The 23,806-nt window shown below is 42.3% G+C and overlaps 2 protein-coding genes across 2 annotated transcripts; both read right to left on the bottom strand.

Moving 5' to 3' along the window:
- Nucleotides 1-5,391: 5,391 nt before the first annotated feature.
- On the bottom strand, nt 5,392-9,992 carry gjb3 (gap junction protein beta 3). Its single transcript, XM_053632725.1, has 2 exons — nt 9,823-9,992; nt 5,392-8,221 (listed from the first exon to the last, which is right to left on the bottom strand). The coding sequence occupies exon 2, from the start codon at nt 8,071-8,073 to the stop codon at nt 7,225-7,227; it is 849 nt and encodes a 282-aa protein (XP_053488700.1). The 5' UTR covers nt 8,074-8,221; nt 9,823-9,992; the 3' UTR covers nt 5,392-7,224.
- An 8,742-nt stretch (nt 9,993-18,734) lies between these two features.
- gjb10 (gap junction protein beta 10) lies at nt 18,735-23,225 on the bottom strand. The gene is made up of 2 exons (XM_053632895.1): nt 22,888-23,225; nt 18,735-21,526 (listed from the first exon to the last, which is right to left on the bottom strand). The coding sequence occupies exon 2, from the start codon at nt 21,439-21,441 to the stop codon at nt 20,659-20,661; it is 783 nt and encodes a 260-aa protein (XP_053488870.1). The 5' UTR covers nt 21,442-21,526; nt 22,888-23,225; the 3' UTR covers nt 18,735-20,658.
- Nucleotides 23,226-23,806: the final 581 nt, after the last annotated feature.

Here is a 23,806-nt window from a genome sequence, read left to right as displayed (position 1 = left end):
TTTGAATTGAATACTCCGTTTCAAGAGTAGCTATGACTGTCTTTAGCTCGAACAGCCATCCATTTTCCATACCGCTTATCCTACGCTCAGGGCACAAGGTCGGGGGACACCCCGGACGGGGTCCCGACCCATCGCAGTGCACGATCGCGCACGCGTCCGCACACTACCGACGATTTGGAAATGCAAATCGGCCTACGACGCACGTCTTTGGATTGGGGGAGGAAACTGGAGAACCCAGAGGAAACCCCTGAAGCATGGGGTTGGGGAGAACATGCGAGCTGGAGTTGGGATTCGAACCCCCAACCCCGTGGGTGTGAGGCAGACGTGCTAACGCCTAAGCCACCCCCCCTCAGTCTTTCTGCCTTATTGCGTCACTTTTTATGCTTTCTCATGGTGTCCTGTTTTTCTCGATCCTCTGTTTATTTATGCTTAGTCATCTCTCTTGCGCTAGCATTCCAGATACGTCTCTAGTACGTGGGAACGAAATGAGAAAGCAATCTTGCTGATTCATTTCCACCTGCACAAGCACGTAGCACACGAGCCTCACCGCTTACCGCTAACCGCTTACCGCTAACCGCTTACCGCTAACCGCTTACCGCTAACCGCTTACCGCTAACCGCTTACCGCTAACCGCTTACCGCTAAGCCACCGTGCCCCCTCTGTTTGTGTGACCCCTCCACAAAGAGGAACGATGCAATGCAAATGTGTGACCTCCATTTTTATTATTATTGTTCTGTCGGACGCTATACTGGTTGGTCTAAGCTTTCCATGCTCGCTAGCTGCGTTAGCCCTGTATTTCAAGCTCGTTACAGAACTAAAGAAGCCAACGCTGGACATTCACATCTTGGCTGGTCGTCTACAATCGGAATAGAGTCACAAATTGTGCAAACGTTTCCCCTTCTTCTCGTGTTTCTCTTCATTTTCTGGATTCTAGACAGGTAAGTTCTGTCCATTTCGAAAAAGTGTGACGATTCCAAAACATCCCAGCGCAAGAAGTCCCACACGCTAGCTTGTGAAATGAGACGGGGCCGCTTCAGGGGAGGTTTTCATGGACTTCATGGAGAGGGCTCTGTCTGAAAAGTCAGGGGCCCAAGCAATCGCCGGTTTACGTTCACACGCTCGGTCAGACCCAGGGGCAATTTATCCACCTACTGGGCACGTCTTTCGAGAGGTGGGAGGAAACCTGCGAAGCTCTGCAACCCGAGCACAGAATCGAACCGGGGACCCCGGAGCCGTGAGGTGGGTTTGTGTCGATCGGGTAGTTTTAACCGAACTGTTCTACGTAGTTACAATCTCTGTTCTTCTGTAAAACACGCTCCTCTGTTTGTACAACTGGAGCTCACCTGTCTTGCCTGACTGCATACGAATGTGTCATATGTTTACACGCCCTTGCACGTTAGCGGTCACGCAGGTGTGTCACCAAAGAACATTCTTATTACTGTTGACTCTCAGCAATTTAGCAAACGTTCTTCAGATTTGGAGAATTTCACACCAACGGAGCCTGGCAAATCATTGTCATGATCTAATCACTTATCAAAAATGATGGACATGATTGATGTGACGTTATTTATTATATAAGATGTCTAGTTAATTCGACATTCCATGGATGTTCTAAATTACAGACAGGTGCACGGCGGCAAAGTTGTCTGCGTATGCTCTACGTAATGGTAAATGGTGCACTTATATAGCGCTTTTATCCAAAGATGTGGTGTCTCATTCACCCATTGGTGAATGAGATGTGTCTCATTTGGTGAATCAATTGGTGAATGTGGTGTCTCATTCACCCAATGGGTGGGTCATTCACCCATTCTCACACACACTCACACACCGATGGTAGCAGAGCTGCCATGCAAGGCGCTAACTTGCCATCGGGAGCAACTTTCAGGGTTCAGTGTCTTGCCCAAGGACACTTCGGCATGTGGAGTCACCCGGGCCAGGAATCGAACCACCAACCCTACGATTAGTGGACAACCCGCTCTACAACCTGTGCCACAGCCGCCCTTATGAATGATAACGAGTCGTTATTAATCATGTATACGTTACAGCACAGTGAATTTTTTTCCCTGCATGTCCCAGCATGTTAGGAGGTTGGGGTCAGAGCGCAGGGTCAGCTACAATACAGCGCCCCCTGGAGCAGAGAGGGTTAAGGGCCTTGCTCAAGGGCACAACAGTGGCAGCTTGGCGGGGCTGGGGTTCAAACCCCCGACGTTCTCATGAGTCACCATGTAGGATTCATGTTTAACCCCATCCCGTCCTCATGTTCCCCAATATCTCCTTGTGCCTCCCAGCTCGGCGTGAAATCTTTCCCCATCCATCTATTTTCCATACCACTTATCCTCCACGGGGTCACGGGGCGCCTGGAGATGATCCCACGGGCACAAGGCGGGAGACACCCTGGACGGTGTATAGCACCATCGCACACTATGGACAGTTTGGAGATGCCGATCAGACTACAAAGCGTGTCCTTGTTTGGCGGAGGAAACCCCGAAGCACGGGGAGAACACGCACAACTCCAAGCACACAGGGTGGAGTTGGAATTCGAACCCCTAACCCCGGAGATGTGAGGCAAACGCACTAACCCGCCATGCCCCCACCGCAAGTTTTTCACCATTCTAGCCTTTCTTCCTTATCGTGTCACTTGGTCAGTTTCGACACAGTGTCCCGTTCTTCTCGATCCTTTGTTTGTTATTCTGTCGTCTCTTAGACGTGTCTCTAGTAAACGCAAGCTACACGTGTGACTCATTTCCGCCCAGACCTACCTGCACAAACACGTCACGTGTAATCTTCATCGTTCAAGCATATCTAGTCCTCACACGGAACTTGAGCGAGTAAATGACTAAAGGATGTTTTTTTTCTGAAATCGGGCCAGTCTGACAGCAAAAACAGAACAAGGATGAGGAAATATCATATATTATACAGATTTAGAGACGGCTTCCCAATTGTGTGGACAGAAGGAAGTAACGCTGAATGATGTTCCTACCTGTTAAAGGAACAAACGGTGTTCGGAAATCAGAAAATCATCCTGTTGGCGTGAAACCAGCTCGAGAAAGTAAAACACGTCCTACTTTATTACCCTGTTGGGCCTCTTTCTACACGACATCCGACGGTTAATCTTACTCGACCGTAAAAAGAAAGTCCTTAAATGCTGAAGGCGCGTCAACGACGTCACGCTCGTCCGCCATGTTTGCAGGGAGCGATCCGTCACGTGCAAGGAGTTGTGGGTAATATCAGCGGAAAAAGTGTCCACGGAAACGCGTTTCGAAAATCTACCGGAAATAGTCGACCCTCCGGGTACGTTCGGGGTACCCGTTTGAACGTGTCACGATTCGGGACACACGCTAATTCTAATCTCGGATACGGTTTAGGATGGGACGGTTTAGGTGAATCGGGACGCAGTTGGAGGAATGTATACAGAACCGGTAAAGATTGCCTTATAGGGACAACCGAAGAACTTTTAAGGGTCCTGGATGGAACGTTAAGATAGATCTTAACCAGGGGTGTCCAATCTTATCCGGAAAGTTCCGGTGTGGGTTCAGGTTTTCATTCCAACCGAGCAGAAGCCACGCCTCATTCCACTTAAAGCCCAAAGCTCAACTGATTAAACAGGTGGAATCAGGTGTGGCTCCTGCTTGTCTGGAATGAAAACCTGCACCCACACCGGCGCGTCCCGGATGAGATTGGACACCCCTGATCTTAACTGTGAAAGAGTCTTATACAACCTGTATTATATAACCTCAGCTCTGATTAAATCAGATTGGATCAGTGCCATGGCGTAGCTCAAGATCTGATTAGATTCTCCACGCAAGGATTTATCATATAAAACCAGTTCACATGTCGGTTAACGTACGTGTGTGTGTGTGTGTGTGTGTGTGTGTGTGTGTGTGTGTGTGTGTTTAATTAACTGTAATGTACCACTGCAAGGGCTTATTACCTCATTTTGTTGTGCAATATGCAGAATGATCATAAAGTTGGCTTTCCTTCTCATGCTGAAGTATAAAACGTCGTCTGTAACTGCAGGCCGTGAAATCTTTTCCGGATGTTTGTTGTGTGTTGACGTCTGAACACTTTCTTTGTTGCTTGCTTTTCTTGGTGAAGTGTTTTTCTGGCACTTAAGGGCACTGCGTTCCTTTCTAAAAAAATTCCCTTAAGCTTGATTTGGCACACGTGCGATCATCGTACTGGTTTTGTAATGATAATGGATTACATTTCCTAGTAGGCCATTTGTTCCACGTGCAAATCTGATCCGGATTTAAAACGCTTGCGGGGACGCCGTCGTAGGAAAATAAACGGCAGGTCGGTACGAGGTAGCGGGGTTACTGTCGCCACTCGGAAGTGGATTATTTTCCCATAAGAACGCATCCTGAAGTGTTTTATTTCCCCTACACCACGGCGGTTCGCCGACAGTTACAGTTTTGAGTTATTTAAAGAATAACGCGCCATGCTTTTTATCCATTTAAAGTTACGTTTGATGTTGTCCACGAGATACATCATACTGTTCTTACGTATGTCACGGCGGGTATAAATAGTCACTCTTCGACCTTCTCGCTCATGAAGTGCTAGTTATATTGTCTTTCTAGTCTTACAATTACTTACCCACTTATCCATCCATCCGTCCTTTTTCTATAACGCTTATCCGTCAGGGTCACGGGAAATCTGGAGCCTATCCCACGGAGCATAGGGCTTGAGGCGGGGTACACGCTGGACGGGGTGCCAATCCATCACAGGGCACAATCACACACACTTTCACATTCACACACATATTCGTACACTACGGACACTTTGGACACGTCAATCAGCCTAACGTGCATGTCTTTGGACCGGTGGAGGAAACCGGAGTACCCGGAGGAAACCCCCGCAGAACAGAGGGAACGTGCAAACTCCACACATACACGCAGGGCCGCAGCGGGAATCGAACCCCCGACCCTGGAGGTGTGAGGCGAATGTTAAAAAAAAAAACACACACACACACAATTCTTAATTTCTTTTTATTGACCAAGGACAAGACATAAATATGACGCTTCTTTATATAATATACTTTGTTTATTTATATATATATATATATATATATATATATATATAAAAATAGACAGCTCTTGATGTGGCCACAGCTGGAAACATGAAGCAGCATACTGTTCCATAATTAAAGGCCTTAGGAAGAAGCAGCTTTTCTCGTTCCGTTCATTTCAGGCTCAATTCGCTTTTAAGTAAACTCTCACATTCCACGTCCCTCGGCTTGACTCGACTCGACACGCCACTGACTCACGGACGTCTTAGTCAAGGCTCGATGAAGAGCAAACAATCCGCTGGGATAAACCCGACACTGGAGAAGAAGCACGGATCTGCTCGTTCTCGCCAGTGTGTAGCACCGCATGCACGTTCACATTAGTGCTGCATTTACCTGATTGTTATCCGTATGATTATTATTATTATTATTATTTGCTATGGATGTTCTGAAACCTTCTCGGCTTTGATCCGTGGCAAGTCTGCGCAGGTCTGGAATGTTAACACCCCCCCCCCCCCCTCAGGCAAACGGTCTCTGATGTAAAGCCGGGTTTATATAACTCTTGTTCAGGGACACACCCTGACCTCAATTACCACTTTCAGTAAACAGCTCAAGAAAACGTTCCATCGTACAGTTCATTTGTTTTGATTACTGTAATATTAGTTGCGTAAGTTTCATTTTATTACCTGCTTTATTTTTACGTTTGTTGTTGATGGGTTTATTAGCGTTCTTCCTGTGTAGCGTTGTTTTAATATAAAGTATTTTGAGCTGCATTTTTGTATCATAAGTGCTCTATAAATAGTCATTCTTCTTCTTATTATTATTATTATTAATATTAATAATAATAATAATAATATATTCCATGTTTGCTTATTAGATCTGTCTCTGCATCTCACGCTGTCTGTCTCCTGGGTGCTCTGTGTTTGTTTGTTTGTTAGCTCGGAAGTGTTTTTGTTTTCATGTATACCAGCACCACGCCCTACTAATTTTCAGGTAGGAATGTTCGGACTGTAAGAACATATTCCATGAGACCTTGGAAGACATTAATATTCCATTTACCACTCTTGTTTATTGTAAAAAAAAAATATTATTTAAAAAAAAACAACAACAACAACAACAACTGCTACGTGGCAGTAGTTTAGGAAATGAAATAAACACACACAAAAAAAATTTCTACTGAGCTGTGGAAAATCCTGCTTCACACCTATGATGTCATGACGCTCGTTAAAATCCCGACAGAAGTCCGAAGGTGTAGAAGACCGGTCTGTAAAGGTATTACAGTGGCATGTAGGAGATCCTCCCTATCTGCCCTGCCTGGAACGGTGAAGCTCAGAAGTGTGTACGTTCTCGTCCTTTCGGCCCAAGTTCACAAGACTTTACTTCTTGATTTTATATATATATATATATATAATATATAATATATATAACCATCAGGCTGATTCTGTCCTTGCTAGTCTTTGTCTACACTCTGAAAATAAAGAATGTGGGGGGGAAAAGGCTAACAGGCAAGTCAATATCCAGTGAAAAGAGAGAGAGAGAGAGAAAAACCAGCAGACAGGTGTGTGTCGCTGTACTGGAGATCCTTAATGGAGGACAATGAAGTGCCTGTATGACAATAATTCAAAGAACCAGACAAAGCGGGGGGAAAAGACAACTGGAGAAGCTTTGAACCAACTCGCTGAGACCTCCATGTTTGCTTTTGCTAACGCTGTCTCTGCTAACTTATTCAAATCTGCCTAAAGTGTGATCCCTAGTTGTTTAGTGTGTGTGTGTGTGTGTGTGTGTGTTTCAGCCATTGTGTTTCAGTCGTTGTTTAGTGTCAACGTTTCACCCAAATCTACGGAAAGCTTTTGGAACTCCTTATTATCCGTCTGAATTTTTAATGACTGCTGAGACTTGATCTGAAATAATATATGAAGTTTTGATATAAAGTGATGTACAGTGCTTCCGGAGATCGACATCAAGGACAAGAAGGAAAAGAAGTTTGAGACGTGAAAATGGTTCTGAGACTGGGTCGATCTCAATCAGTCCTGCGTTTACCTCCATCTGACACTACGAGCAAGTGAATCTCCATCCTAAAGCAAGGTAGGGTCAGAGGGATTCCACTGCAAATGCTCTAAAAGTTTGTGGACCACAGGCGAGAGCTCAGATTTCATCTTGTTCTTGTGCTCAAAGTGCATGCGCTCTCTCTCTCTCTGTCTACAGACGAGTGGATCTCCAAGTTAGGCCAAGCTAAGGTTAGGAGCCGAAGCCCTCATGTAAACACTCATCTTGTAATCCATAGGTGGGACGTTCAGATTGACCTTGGGCTTGTACTGGTTGTGCTCCATGGTTTGCATGGGGAACGTGCAGTTGCTATCCTGGTCCCGAAATTGATGCTTGCACAGAGGCACGGCTTGCTCGTGATGTGTCTTCGTCTTCTTGGCACAACCTGAGATGCGCTTGGCCAGAAGATAAAAGATCTCACAGATGTTGAGGACAATGCAGATGCCTGAGGCGCCCACCATGAAGTAGGTGAACATGGTCTTTTCAGTGGGCCGGCCGATGTAACAATCCACCACGTTGGGGCATGGGAAGATCTGGCACTTGACGACTCGTGGCAGCTGAAAGCTATGGTAGATGTGGTGGAGGATGTAGAGAAAGCCCACCTCAATGCCTGTCTTGACAAAGAGACTGATTAGGTAGGTCCACCAGAGACCACCGTGCTTCTTGCCCGTGTCATCGTAGAGCTTGGCATCGGCGCCGTGTTTGGCACGGTACTTGCGTTCCCGTTCATCCCGATACTTGACGTGCATGACCACAAGGAGCGACGGGCACGTGACGAAAATGAGCTGCAGCGCCCACAGACGGATGTGCGAGATGGGGAAGAAGTAGTCGTAGCATACGTTGGGGCAGCCCGGCTGCTTGATATTACAGTCAAAGTCCTTCTGATCGTCACCCCATACTCGCTCTGCCGCCACCACGTACACCAGGACACGGAAAACGAAAACCACCGAGAGCCAGATGCGACCGAACGCCGTCGAGTACTTGTTCACCCCGCTGAGCAGGGCCTGGAACATCTTCCAGTCCATGGCTCTGATTTCTTCAAGCTCCCTTTTATACTCTTTATCTTTTCTTCACACCACTTGATCTCTCTCTCTCCCACTCCTTCTAATTTGTCTCTCTTGTGTACTCGATTCTTCTTTCAGCTTTCTCTATTGATTTTTCGGACGATGCAACCTGGGGAGGAAAAAAAAATAAAAAATCCAGAAACAAACAGAAGGTTAGTATAAGGTACAAAGTGACCAAAATTTCCCCAAACCAAACAAACAAAAAACAAACACACACAACATAATTCCTATTGTAAAATGATCTGGCTGCTAGCTAGCTAGCTAACATTAGCCATGTGGAAATCTAGCCAGTGTTATTCCTCCTAGCTAATCACACGTCGCTATTCAGTTAAAACATAAAGATGACGCTTATGAACAAACTGCTCAGTTCGAATAAACGGCAAATTGTCGAATTTGATCTGAAAATCAGTCGAAGCGATATGCCTCGATGCCTGTGTCATTTTTTCTTATGTCTTAGCTTGCAAAGTATCCTCCTCATCAGTTTAATAAAGCGGACCTGTTTCACGTCACTGCGAGCGCTGAGATTTAATCCGAGACCAAAAAGTAAACCGATTTCTGAAACATACGCTCTCAATGTCTCGACACCAGAAGTCTAGGCTAGCTCAAGAAATTCACCATAGCTTAAAAAAAACAAAACAAATATATAAACGGTCCCCTAAGCACGTTTTTTTTTCCTCTCTCTCTCTCTCTCTCTCTCTTTCTTTCAAAAAGTCGACGTTCCAGTTTAAGTTCCTCGATCATACTTGTCGTATAAATGACCGCGGCATGTTATGAATAAACGTAAAACACACACTCGATTAGCAGAAATCCTGCTTTTATAAGCACACGCAGATCTTTTGGAATGTTTGACTATTGTTACTGTTGTCAAACCAGCTTAACAGAACCTTTACCTCTTACTCAAACCGAATAATAACTGACCAAATCTTCAGATTTCCACACACTGTGCCCTAGTAATAAAACAACAACAACAACAATAAAAAAAAATCTTATAAAAAGAAGCAAAACAAACAAACCTGTAGTACAGTTTGAGCAATAAGTTAGTCATTAAGAAAATCCACATGGTCCGAACACTTAAGTCCACCTAGGTACAACTCCAACAGTGCGAGAGTTCGATCAACACTAGCTTTTCTTTTCTTATTCTCTCTCTTTAAACAAACTTTATAAAGTGTATATAGCGAGCAAACTCGAGCTACTAACATTATCCCTGTGTATGGTTTATTTATACACTTATTTATGAAGGTTTATACACTTTGTAAAGTTTGATTTTTACAGGAACTGCAAAACACTAGTGTTGGATCCGTATTTACTTTGTTTAAAAGCTTTAAAAAGTGTAGTTTTTTAAAAAAAAATTATTATTTATGCAGCGTAGATATAAGATATATAGACCTTGAATAACTCAGGTGTGTCAATATAGTGGCTAGTGCTGGAGTCAGTCCTGTAGTGGAATATAAAGAAATAAATAAATAAATAGATAGATAAATAAATCAGTGCTGTTGTTGTTTTGTTTTTGTTTTTTGATTTGGGTTTTTAAAGTGTGCATGTAGTAGTGTTAGTATCTTTAAACACATCTTCGCTTTCAGTTTTCTAACAATATTTGTTTATATAGATTTTATCTGCCTATAATTGGTTTGTCTGTACTACTATTCCTGGTCTGCTGTACATGAAGTTACACTACACATGGAATAAAACTGGGTCTGAAAGTCTACTTACAGTAATGTAAGGAATGATTCCACTCTCAGGTCGGTTTTATTGCCTTATCGGTGGAAATTATCCGCAGTTCAGAGGACTTGAAGCTGGAAGTGTGGGTCAAAATCATTTTGGGAGGGTGGAGTATACATTCTCCTGCTCTTAGGAAATGGGGTTGCCAGATTCCGGATTTTAACTCCTTAGGCGTTTAATGCGGGGTGAAAAAATTGGACTAAAAAATTAATTAGATATGATCTGTCACAGTAATATCTTTACCAATGGCACATTGTTTACTCTATATCTATAGAAAGGTTTATTATGCATGGTTGCCAAGTTGGAGAAAGTTTTTTTTTTTCTTTTTTACTGCTCCATCCAAACACAGTGTATAATGCAGGCAGTAGATTAGGTTGCCAGATTCAAGCATAATTACTTCCAAGCCTATTTTTTTTTACATTTGCATTATGTTGTTATTAAATGAACCTAATCCCCAATCCTGCACATCTCAGCCCCATGATAACAGTAACTTATTATTAATATGAATACATTTGAATTTATGAGTTTTATGAGAATATATGAGAAATTTAAGTTCAAATACGGCGGAGGCAGTGTAATGTTCTGAATGTTGAATTTCTTTCCTCAAGACTTAGACTCCAAACTGGAATGCTGGACAACTCGATTATTAATTAAATGACTTTTAATGATGTAGTCGTCTAGCTTGAATGACGAATCAAAAGTTGCATAAGCACGACTGTTCATTTTACAGGAAGGTAGAATGAGCAATTATTGCACTTAATCTAGTCATTTGACGTGACCACATATGGCAGACTGTAGATGAATGAATATTAATGCAATTATACCGCATGAAATGAGAAAGGAATCCAACACAACTGGGGGGTGCGGTTTTAGGAAAATAATCCGTGGGGATAACCCAGAGTTACCGTTACCACCTGGAAGTGGATTATATTCCTATAACAGCAAACTCTTTATTTCCTCTTCTATCAGTAATCAGTCACTTCTCAAGGCTAACCATTTTTTTATTTCTTAAAGACTGACACATTATATATTACATTTGTGGAACTTCCATTAAATAAGCTGCTGTTATCTTTATATAGCATCATTATAAACTGACGTTCCCTCATCGGCCTCTTTTTGTTCTCTCTTTAAGTTAATGAGGAAACCATAACGTGTCCTGAGAACCCTTTTATTATTTCTATATTTCCGATTCATTCGTTTTCACTATTAATTATTATTTTTTTATTTTTTGCCTAAAATGATAAATAAAAGGGAGCACGGTGGGTTAGTGGTCGGCACGTTCGCCTCACACCTCCAGGGTCGGGGGTTCGATTCCCACCGTGGCCCTGTGTGTGCGGAGTTCTCCCCGTGCTGCGGGGGTTTCCTCCGGGTACTCCGGTTTCCTCCCCCAGTCCAAAGACATGCATGGTAGGCTGATTGGCGTGTCCAAAGTGTCCGTAGTGTATGAATGGGTGTGTGAGTGTGTATGTGACTGTCCAGGGTGTACCCCGCCTTGTGTACCCCCGATACTCCCTGGGATAGACTCCAGGTTCCCCGTGACCCTGAAGAGGATAAAGCGGTATAGAAGATGGATGGATGATAAATAAATTCGTTTTCAAGGTACACTGCATCCACTAACTCAGGTGAAAGATACTAAAGGTACAAAAGCGTACCCTTGAGCATGATCCAAGTATGAATATATATAAGGTGCAGTTTAGTACCTTTTCCCCTTTCTTTCTTTCTTTCTTTTTCTTTCTTGAAAGTAGCATTTAACTGTAAACGTGGCCTCTTATCTAGGCTCTTCTTTAAAACTGGTTCTAATAGACGTGAACAGCAGTCGGACTAGATCAGGATCAGATGCGTCCTATGTTGACTTAAAGCCAAGGTGTTTCTGTAAAACTCACAGTAACACACCTGTTCTACGTGTTCTACCAAAAGAACCGTACCCATAAACAGGCTGTGTCTCAACTCGCCCAGAACTTGCATGCGACGATCCTATCTGATATTGTGATCGTAGGGACTTCGTACGGATTCGGTTCTCTGCCTGTGAATGTACGGGCATGTTAGTTCAAGTTGCTTTAAACTTTTTCTGGGCAGTGGTGTCTCAGTGGTTAAGGTGTTGGAATACTGATTGGAAGGTCATGAGTTTAAATCACAGCACTGCCAAGCTGCCATTGTTGGGCCTGTGAGCAAGGCCCCTAACCCTCCACTTGTATAAATGAGATTAAATGTAAGTCGCTCTGTAAGTATAAGTTTAGTACCAAAGGCGTTAATCCTGTACTTTTATGCAACACATGTTTATGACCTTCAGATTTCCCCCTTACAGTAAAAGCTATTAGGAAGCGATGATTTAAAAAGATAATAGGTGTAGTCAGAGAAATATAATAGTTTGGGTGTGTGTTTAACGTAAGGAAACAAAAAAAAAGTGTTGGAAAAGTACGCAAACAGGAAAATCTGGAGGATTTAATTCGCTTCAGCATGACTGCACTGATAAGACTTTTTCCTCGTTTCTTGCTTTTTATTTTTTTATTTTTAGATTTTTAGATTTTAAAAACATCTTAGCACTTTTATTTATATATATATATATATATATATATATATATATATATATATATATATATATATATATATATATACAGTTGTGCCCAAAAGTTTGCGTACCCCCTGTAGAATCGGCTAAATCTTAATACTGTTAATAAAATGAGACGGATCATAATAATCCCATGTTGTTTTTCATTAAGTCCTGTCCTGAAGAAGCTATTTCACATTACAGATGTTTACATACAGTCCACAAGACAAGATAATAGCTGAATTTATAAAAAAAAAATTACCCCGTTCAAAAGTTTACACACTCTTGATTCTTAATACTGTGTGTCGTTACCTGGACGAGTAACGACGTACTGTTATACTGTTAACAAAATTTTGTTAACAGTATTAAGATTTCGAAGATTCTGCAAGGGGTACGCAAACTTTTGGGCACAACTGTATTATAAACTATAATTAATGTAGAATAAATATGCCTATAAATGTTAGACCTTTTAATATAATATTTATAATGTTTTCCACATCTATCTATCTGTCTGACTGACTGACTGACTAGCTGTCTGTCTAACTGACTATCTGTCTGTCTGTCTGTCTGACTGACTATCTGTCTGTCTGTCTGACTGACTATCTGTCTGTCTGTCTAACTGACTATCTGTCTGTCTGTCTGACTGACTATCTGTCTGTTTGTCTAATTGACTATCTGTCTGTCTGTCTAACTGACTATCTGTCTGTCTGACTGACTGACTATCTGTCTGTTTGTCTAACTGACTGTCTGTCTGTCTAACTGACTATCTGTCTGTCTAACTGACTATCTGTCTGTCTGTCTGACTGACTATCTGTCTGTCTGTCTAATTGACTGTCTGTCTGTCTGTCTGTCTGTCTGACTATCTGTCTGTTTGTCTAATTGACTATCTGTCTGTCTGTCTAACTGACTGTCTGTCTGTCTAACTGACTATCTGTCTGTCTGTCTGTCTAACTGACTGTCTGTCTGTCTGACTGACTGTCTGTCTGTCTGTCTGACTGACTATCTGTCTGTCTGTCTGACTGACTATCTGTCTGTCTGTCTAATTGACTATCTGTCTGTCTGTCTAACTGACTATCTGTCTGTCTGACTGACTGACTATCTGTCTGTTTGTCTGACTGACTATCTGTCTGTCTGTCTGACTGACTGACTGACTATCTGTCTGTCTGTCTGTCTGTCTGTCTGACTATCTATCTATCTATCGGTCTGTCTGTCTGTCAAACTGACTGACTAGCTGTCTGTCTGTCTGACTGACTATCTATCTGTCTGTCTGACTGACTATCTGTCTGTCTGTCTGTCTGTCTGTCTGTCTGACTATGTCTGTCTGTCTGACTGACTGACTGTCTGTCTGACTATCTATCTATCTATCTATCGGTCTGTCTGTCTATCTGTCTATCTATCTATCTAGTTCATAAATGTATACCATTTTCTTTTTACCTTTCGTGTTTGTTTCTGTATATAAATGTACGTATGCATCTACACTTTAAACCCTCTTCAGTGCAGCACACTGAGTTGTTGAGTTGTGTATTTCTGTGTGCACTGTCTGTTCACTTTTTCAAGGATTTCCCCCCCATCAAAGGCCTCCCCTCCCTTCCTCAGGAAAACGGAGAATTTGTCGTCTCCATGAAAACACAGCCATAACCACCTCCATGCGCCGGACTGACTCACCACAAAAACCCTCTCGATCCAAACCCCACACATAAACGAGGGAACGGCAGAAATGACTCGCTCCTGGAGTTTAGTCTACACGACTGTTGTGTAATACCGTGCCATGTATGAACTTGTGCTTCTTTCTTTACTCGGAAATATTCATATCTCCATGAAAACGTCTATCTATCTTCACGTGGTCATGCATTCGCATGGATCTGAACCTGTCAGATCCAGTACGGGAAAATATTTGATGACTTTAGGGAATAGCAGTGCAGGCAGAGGGTGTGTCTGTGTTTGTGTAGAACTTTTGAGGAACCTGACAGAAGTTTTGGCACCCTGAACAGTACAGTTTTGGTATCTTTTTATTTCAGAGCATGCGGACCTGGTAAAGATGTTCGTTTAGGTATAGCGTGACAGACCGCTGGTAACAAAGGAAGAGACAGTGACACAGAGATGGAAGGACAAAAGGAGACAGAGAAAGTAGAACAGGAATGCGTTTAAAAACTCGATAGGCCGGTGGTTACGCAAGGCGTCCCTCCTATACATGCCTACACATGCCGGTGCAACAATACCTTCATCCTTTCATACCGGAGTGGAAGAGAAAGAGGGATGCGGCTGAGAGGAAGAGTTTAGATTTATGTGAGTGTAAAGATAAAATTGTTATTACAGGTGTGGTTGTCATGACTACAAGGTTGGGAGGTTAAATCCCACCGTCTATGATAAGAGCTTTCCGTGGAACAGTTGAAATATGTAATGTTGATATTGAACGTGTTGTTTACCATGGTAACGCCGTAACGGTGGTTTTTTTTTGGGAGGGTTTGACATGAGTGGAACGTTTCATAACCGTCACATGACCTACCAGTTCAACAAAAGCAGGGCGTTGAACATAACAGGAAATTCTGTTCTTCGGCTTGAAGACCTTGAATCCATAAACCGTGTTATGCTTTGTGATCAACTCGTCACTCTTGAGCTGCTGGTCTTATAATTTGCGTAGGTTGTACGACCTTGGGGATCAGACTCAACAGCTGAGCAGTCGAGGAACTTGTCAGAGGGCTCAAAAATCCTGTGATTCAAACCCACAACCTCCTTGGTCACTAGGTTCCAAGCTCAAAAACTTCAGCGCATATACACCCCTGGACTCCCTCTTATAATGAGTTGAAAATGATTTTATGGTTCAGCGATAAAACAATATAGATGAAAGAAACCGTCTTAACAAGGACACACGTCAATGACGATTGGGTTTTCAACTGATAAATATTAAAACGGCTCCCATTTTCTGGACCTCGACTGAACTGTCGTAGAAGAGACCGCAAGATTGACGGAAAGGAGTGAAAATGAAGACCAAGGAGCATCGTAAGGACGTTCGAGAGAAGGTAATAGAACTTTTATAATTTAGGAATAGGGTGTACAATTATATAGAGGTTGGACATCCCAGTAAGCACTGTTGGATCAAGAGTCAGGAAGTGGAAGCTTCATCGCACCACCCAAACACTGCCTAGACAAGATCCTCCCTCGAAAAGTCAAGTGCGAAAACAACGACAGGGACTGGTGACCTGGTGAAGGAACCCACAGTGAGGCCAGCGATCACTCGGGCTGAGAGTGGAGTGAAGGTGCAGCAGATAATCATTTCATGAGTTCTGCATAACTGAAGACTGTACGAGAAGGTGGATGGACAGAAACCATATGGAAGCACAAGAGTGACCCAGTGGAGATGTGGGGTTTTTTTTTTTGGTGTGATGAGACCAAGATCCAGATTGGGCAAGATTAAAAACACTAAGTGTGGTGCAAACCTAATGCAGGTCATACGTACAATTAAAACACGGTGGTGGCAGCATCATGCTCTGGGGATGCTTTTCTTCCTTAGAACCTGGGCTTCTTGACAAGAATTTAGAAGGGAGAATGGATGGAGGGAAAAAAAAAACATGCGGGCGTTACAAAGTATACTGCTTCGGTGTGGTGTGGGGAAAAAAACCCCAAAAAAAACTGAAGAGAAGCTTGGGAGAAACTTCAATTCAATTCAATTCAATTCAATTGTATTTGTATAGCGCTTTTTACAATAGACATTGTCTCAAAGCAGCTTTACAGAAATATCAACATGGTATACAGATATTAAAGGTGTGAATTTATCCCAACTGAGCAAGCCACTGAGTGGCGACGGGGGCAAGGAAAAACTCCCTAAGATGTTTTAAGAGGAAGAAACCTTGAGAGGAACCCGACTCAGAAGGGAACCCATCCTCATCTGGGTAACAACAGATAGTGTGAAAAAGTTCATTATGGATTTATATGAAGTCTGTATGGCCTTAGAAACAGCCGTAGTCCCAGCAGTCTGGAATTAGAGACCATTCAGCAGGACCGTGGTCCCAAACCCAAGGCCAAAGCAATGCAGCAGTGGTTAAAGACAAAAAGAGAAATGTTCTACAGTGTTCAAGTCATCTGAATCCGTTTGAAGAATGGAGTCAAGAAACAATATCCATCCAACCCGAAGAACCTGGAGCAAATCTGCCAGGAAGAATGGGTGAAAATCCCAAACAGTGTGCAGAGTTGGAAGGAACTGGACTAACCTCAACACACGTACAGCTGTTACTGCAGCAAAACATGGTTCTACCAAGCACCAATCTGAAAGGGTTGAATACTTACGCAAGCGTCATATTTCAGGTTTTTTTTTTTTAAAGATCTGCTTACAAATTTTGACGTGAAAAAATTCAGGGCATGTCGGTTTACAACAGAAATACGAACAATCTCCGTGTGTGATGAGGGTCCGATCAAACTGTAATCCAAGGGCCAAGCTCTAAAACAGTATGACTTAATAACATTCTACACTACACTACCTGAAACCTTGATTCTGATTGGTCAGAAGGAGTCGATTCATTTTTTTTTTAATAACAGCAACTCTGACGGTAGCACAGCTTCAAAGCCACAGGTTTATATGAACGCACTAGTTATCAATCACTTCTACAGTGACAACTAATAACAAACCGATTCAGACGTAAGAGATAAGAACGTTTAAGGAAGGAGTCTCCAGTGTCAGTTCTCTAGGACAGATTATATTCCGTCGTGGAGTCGGGACGAGCCGTGCTTTCTTCTTAATTGCCGACGGAAGTGAAGGACCGACTGTTTCCTCGTCCTTTCCTATAATAGCGCGTTCCAAATCTTTTTATTCGTTACGTGTCGAAGAGGATAGCATGACGAGAAAACAGCACACATGATTAATAATGTAGAAAACAGGCTTTAATTGAGAAATGTTAACATTTCAGGCAGCACAGAGTAAACAAACAAAAAAAAACCCCTAAAAAGGAATGCCAGGAAGACGGACGCCAAAGAGAGGAAATCCACAGTGAGGCTGGTTTACATTCGGAGGATACATTCTTACCAGCTCCAAAAAAAAACAAAAAAAAAACCCAAATTCTTTCCTCTCTTAACAACATCTGGAGGATTTGCTGGTCGACACAGTTCAGTTCATGCACAGATAGTTCGAGCTCTCCGATTGCTGAATTGTGTTTCCTTTTTTTTTTTTTTTAAAAACCACACACACACACACACACACACACACACACACACAAACCATAGCATTTTTCTAATGATCTCGAAGGCATACAATTCCCTGAGGACCTACAGCTTGCGGCGTGAGGAGCGCAGGAATATCGAACATGATTCAGCATTTAAGTTTCCTTGTATGAATGTGAACCAAGGAACGCGAAGTATGCAATCAAAAAAGAACGTAGGAACAATTACACGTACACAAAACAACAACAACAACAACAACATTTGTATATAAAATAACATCCAGAAATAGTTGTGCAAAAAAAAAAAAAAAAGAAGTCGTCAGCAGGCTTGGCAGTAAGATACTTGTTTACATCCTCGACCTGACATCGGTTGTGATTATAAACAGATCGTAAACAGTTCAAGAATATATACGTGTGAAAAAATAAGTACACCCTATGGGAATTGTTGGCTTTTTGTTTTGTTTTTTTTGACATATTTGGACAAGCAGACATTTGATCCTCTTTGAAACAGTGCCTAGTAGTAAAGGTGATACACTCTGTCAAATGACACATAAACTCGACATTTTGTAGTAATTTTCACAATTTTAATGAACAACAACAAAAAAAAAAAACCCCAACAAACAGATCAGTCACATGGGAAAAAAGTAAGTACACCCCTTCATTTCTCACAGCTTCAAATCCATAAAATCAGAATCAGGTGTTGAAGATTGTGCTCCAGTGATTAGAACCTGCTTAGGGAGTGCCGGTGGAACTGGTCTTATTTATACCCCTCTCTGGCTGGTGTTCCCTTTGTCATTGAGGGGTGTGGTGTCATCATGCCAAGATCTAAAGAGTTCTGTAAGGCCTTCGGAAAAAAAGGTCGTGGATGCCTATGAGTCTGGCGAGGGGTTTAAAAACATCTCCAAATGATTTGAAATGCATCGTTGCACCGTACGGAAAATTTCGATGAACGACTGCCAATTCGTCCAGGACTGGCCGTCCCAGCAAATTCAGCCTGAGAGTAGAACGTCCGATGCGAAAAGAAGTCTCCGAGAACTCCAAAATTTCCTCACAGGATCTGCTAGGAAGTCTCGCAACTGTTGGTGTCAAAGTGGACGCTTCTACAATCAGGAAGAGATTGCACAGATTTGACCTGCATGGGAGGCGTGCCAGGAAAAAACCTTTGTAAGATTACAGTTTGCCGATGAGCGTATAGGTAAAGACCAGGCCTTTTGGAATAAAGTGCTCTGGACAGACGAATCAAAGATAGAGTCGTTTGGCCACAGTAACAGCAGAAATGTTTTTTCGCAGACCAAAGACAGCTTTTCAGGAGAAGCACCTCATACCAACTGTGAAAACACGGTGGTGGAAATGTTATGGTTTAGGGTTGCTTCGCTGCCTCAGGGACTGGACAGCTTACATTCATTGATTCAACTATGAATTCTGCATCATATCAAAGAGTGCTTGAAGATAACGTGAGGCCATCTGTCTGAAAGCTGAAGATGAACCGAAAGTGGACTTTTGAACAGGATAATGATCCTAAGCACACGAGCAAATCCATTTGAATCCCATTGAAATGAATCCCATTGAAATGTTGTGAGGGGGTTTGAAACGGGGCAGAGCATGCAAGAAAACCCTCAAACACCTTGCAACTGAAAGAATATTGCATGGAAGAGCGGTCAGAAATCCCAGCAAGCCCTGGTGGACTCGCTTCTGAAGCCAAGGCTGTACTTACTTGTTTCCGCAGAAGAATATCACATCTATTGATATTTCTGCTGAATAAATAATTGATAACGCTAATTTCCCTTGTGGTTTTGTTCAGGTATATCAACTTTATTAAGAAGCGCTAGAAGAAAAAAAAGCCGACAATGTCCGTGGGGTGTACTTATTTTTTCACAGGAGTGTGTGTATATATATATATATTTAAAAAAAAACAAAACAATGCATGGATATTTCACGAGCTGGTGTGGGGTTGTGCTTGTTCTCAGAGGAATGCTGTAACACACGTTTTGAAACTAAACAAAGCTCCATTCAAGCTTAACGACTAACACAAACCTCAGGCAGCCTCTGTGGGCCAAAGGCTTCTGGTTTCCTCCAAAGACAAACCAGATTCAGACGTAATGGTACAGATGAGTCATCGAGCTTCTTTGGTTACAATGGGATTCTAGTTGATATGTCCTGCCAAAAAATGACGAGCTCCTGGGACTCGTCCTTTGCGTGTGACGGACACGAAATGATGAACAGATGTGTACAGCGTATACCCTTTTATCACTCACATGAATAAGGAACGTTTTGAGATTTTACGCACGTTTAAGATACATTTGTTAGGAGAAAATTTCACGTCGTAAGCGCTCCTCCGTGCACGCTACCTGCCTCTTTATTCCTCATTTGTTGTGAGAAATGAGAGCTAGCATTCAGTACCTCGAACCTTCTCTTTTAAACATATTGCTGATTTTTCTCTCTCTCTCTTTTTTTTTTTTTTTTAAATACTTTTCAATTTTTTTTATTCGCAATTTAAATATCTGAGCAGCTTCGGCACCGCGTGAAAAAAACCCAAAAACAACGCAATACCGACTGATAAAAACGGGAAAAATCAGGACAGACGCGATCACTACAGCGTCACTGCCTGCTCGCTCTTCCTCGCTTTAGGGTGTGAGACGATCATCTTTCGGTATTTACACACTTTTCTTTTCTTTCCCGAGTCGACAATGAGAGACTGGCGGCTTCGGGTTTAAACAGAGGGCCTTGCCTGCTTTTCATCCTGGTCGACGTTGATTCAAAGCCCCAAAAGCTTCGGAACGTTCCTGAAAGGCGAAAGGCTTGAACGTGTAGATGCATGTTAAAAATGTGCGTAATAGAGCTACACCCCATTCTGAGTGACTGAGCGGTATGAGGAAGAAACGGTCGGCAAACTGCCACAAGATACGGTCAAATTTATGTACAAATCTCCGTGTGTCCATCTAGATCGCTCTTTGAAATAAACCTCCTTAAGATTAAACCAGTTCTCAGTCTCAGTCTCACTACTGGATTGCGAAACCCATTTGGTAAAACACCGTGAGTTACTGGTCACCATCATCCTGTGTGTTGAGTTTGTGGCAAGTCCGTCTCAGGTTCCTTTCCGGTTCCTCTCCAGTTCGAGAATCAGTTTCCTCATTGTGCTAGCGAGACTGCGTATGACGGCACTTTTCCCCTCTGCTGATTGCCATCCAACAGTAAATTTGGGTTCTTGGTGCTGTGAATGGAGGTGGCACGAGCCACCTGCCTGGAACCCTTGAACTTCTGGATGCGCTCGTGGCATCGCTTGCCCACCAGGTAGAGGATCTCGCAGAGCGAGAGCAGGATGCACACCACACTGGTGACCACCATGAAGAGTGTAAAGAGCCTCTTCTCGGTGGGCCTGGAGATAAAGCAGTCCACAACGTTGGGGCACGGCGTCTCCGAACACTTAATCAGCGTCGGGAAGTCGTAGCCCTCGTACAGATAGTACACCAGGAAGACAAAGGAACCGTCTACACCCATTTTGAAGACCAGCGAAAGCACGTAGGTCCACCAGAGTCCGCCACGCTTCTTGCCTGTATTCTGATAAAGCCGGCTACAAGCTTTGCCATTCTTGACACGGTGTTTGCGCTCGCGTTCCTCGCGGTACGCGACGTGCAGCACCACCAGCAGTGACGGACACGTCACGAAGATCAGCTGCAGAGCCCACAGGCGAATGTGTGAGATGGGGAAGTAGTGGTCGTAGCATACGTTGTGGCAACCCGGCTGTGCCGTGTTACACGTGAAATCCTTCTGGTCATCACCCCACACCTTCTCTGCAGCCACCACGAACACCATGATGCGGAACAAAAAGACCACGGACAGCCAGATGCGCCCAAATGCTGTCGAATATTTGTTGACCCCGCTTAGAAGACCCTGGAGGAATGCCCAGTTCATGGCGCCGAGTGGTCCTCGGAGTTCCTGAGAGAGAACGCTGGGCGAAGGAGTGGATCTCCAGAAAACACAGAAGGCTACTAAGCACCTGCAAAGGGAACAAAGGATCGAGACAAAGGTTAGGGAATTATAAACACGTCACTGAGACATCACAGAAGACATATGGTAGGACACGGAAACCCATTGTCCACCAATAAAACGCTCATGGGGCAGGTTCTCAAACTGTTCTGCATGTTTTCCAAGGTTCTTGGCTTAAAAAAAATCATTTCTACATTACCGACGTTAATACTAACGCTACCGTGCATCCGGAATGTATTCACAGCGCTTCACTTTTCCCACATTTTGTTATGTTATAGCCTTACTCCAAAATGGATTCGCGTCATTATTTTCCTCAAAATTCTACAAACAATACCCCATAATGACAACGTGGAAGAAGTTTGTTTGACATCTTTGCAAATTCATTAAAAATAAAAAAACAAAAAAAAGCACTGTATAATACAATATGGTTATAACGGTACGTCTCTCAATCCAGTGGAAGCAGAAGCAGATTCTTAGCGAGCTTTGCGGGATCTATGAAGCCACCAGAACCGTGTTAGTGGAAAAAGGGTTCAAAATAAACACGTCTACTCAGTGAAATGCACTTACGCTCATTGAGACTTGAGGTCTGCATCCAGAAGCAGAAAAGCAGGGAAAGATAGAGATTTATAAGGAATACTAAAATGGTTAAAATCTATATATAGATATATATATACATATTAAGCAATCGTGAGTGAAGATCTGTTGCTTTAAGAGAACTGGCAAGCCCAAAGACACACATTTGAGACCTGCAAATATATGAAAATGTGCTGCTGGAAAGAAAGAGAGATGGAGAGAGCCGTATAAACAGGAATATTCCCCAAACCTGCTACAATAAACACTACACATATGAATCCTAATTAAAAAAAAGATGTGCTTTGCATTCTATTAAAAGTTGAGGATTGTATATAAAACAGGTACGAACATCTGGGGACTGTGTGAAATGGATGGATTAGGATGATCAAAACACAACACAATAAGACGTTTATGGATTGTGTATATTGTGCATATTTTGCCTAAAGTGTCACAGTTGTTGATAATGTCTGAAATGATATATTGTACAAGCCCTACACTTTAAGATACATGTGTTACAATTGTAAATAAATAAATAAATAAATAAATAAATAAATAACAGTAAAAACATTTTAAGCACAGCACATATTCATAATAAATGAAAAAATATTAGTAATTATTTAAAAAAGAAAATAATATCACAATTCATGTGTTCTTTGACAGAATGAGAGCAAATCATAACTGTATATAACTATATAAATGTTATTTTGCTGAAATGGTATATACACACACACACACACACACACACATCCTGTTTATTAATATGTTTAAGAGCTGAGATCTGAATAGGAAAATACTTACAAATCAAAGAAGAAAACTTAAAAGCTCGTAGAAACAACTTCGTCCTCAGTCCAACTAATGCAACAAGCCATTACTAACTCTCTGGCTCAATCAGGAACCTTGGAATGATGAGCCTAGGAGTCAATCCCAAAAGAGTCGACTCTCCGATTCCTGGAGCAAACCGATTCTATACCGCAAAAAAAAAAAAAGTCAAAAAATTAAAAAATCAGCAGTTAAACTTTCGCACTAAGGCATTACAAATATGGGATCTAAAGTTTATTAAATGTTTAGAGTAAGCTATTTGAATGAAAAAAATGACCGTGAAAAGTGTAATCGTCTTAATCGATTCCTTGGTTGGAATACGAATTGGAGTCGACTCAACAATAGAATCAAACAGTCCTACGCTGATCCGAGATCAGTCAGCACGTTGCCTGGAGATCTCACGGTGTTATCGCGAGAGTTTGAGGATGACGACGCTGGTCTCGTAGCATCTGACCAATCACGGAAGAGCACGCGCGACACCTGGAGCGCCATTTAAGAACGTTTTCCTAAACATTTACCTCAGGCGAAAATCTGATGAGATTTTTTATGACTTTTCCAGATTATTAATATTTTGAATTTGAATAACCACAGATACAAAAGAAAACAAATATACATACTAAAGTCAAACAGGAGCCCTGTTTTGTTGCGTCTGTGCACATAAATATACATAAGGTCATAATATTCGACTTTTATTTCCTTCTATCATAAAGGTCTTTACAGTCAAAAACAGAAATCTATATAAAACATTATCTGTAAATAATAACATTTAAAGGGTAGTTTCATTTCTAATAACGTGCATTTCAATGTGCAACATCCAATGTTATAAAAAATATAAATTAAAACTTAGTTGGCACATTTTTGTCTATTTATTTGTTTATTTGCTTTATTTTCTTGGAAA

The sequence above is a fragment of the Ictalurus furcatus genome, chromosome 9, assembly GCF_023375685.1.
Source record: "Ictalurus furcatus strain D&B chromosome 9, Billie_1.0, whole genome shotgun sequence".
Classification (NCBI taxonomy): domain Eukaryota; kingdom Metazoa; phylum Chordata; class Actinopteri; order Siluriformes; family Ictaluridae; genus Ictalurus; species Ictalurus furcatus.
This window is presented reverse-complemented; position numbering and strand designations above follow the sequence as displayed.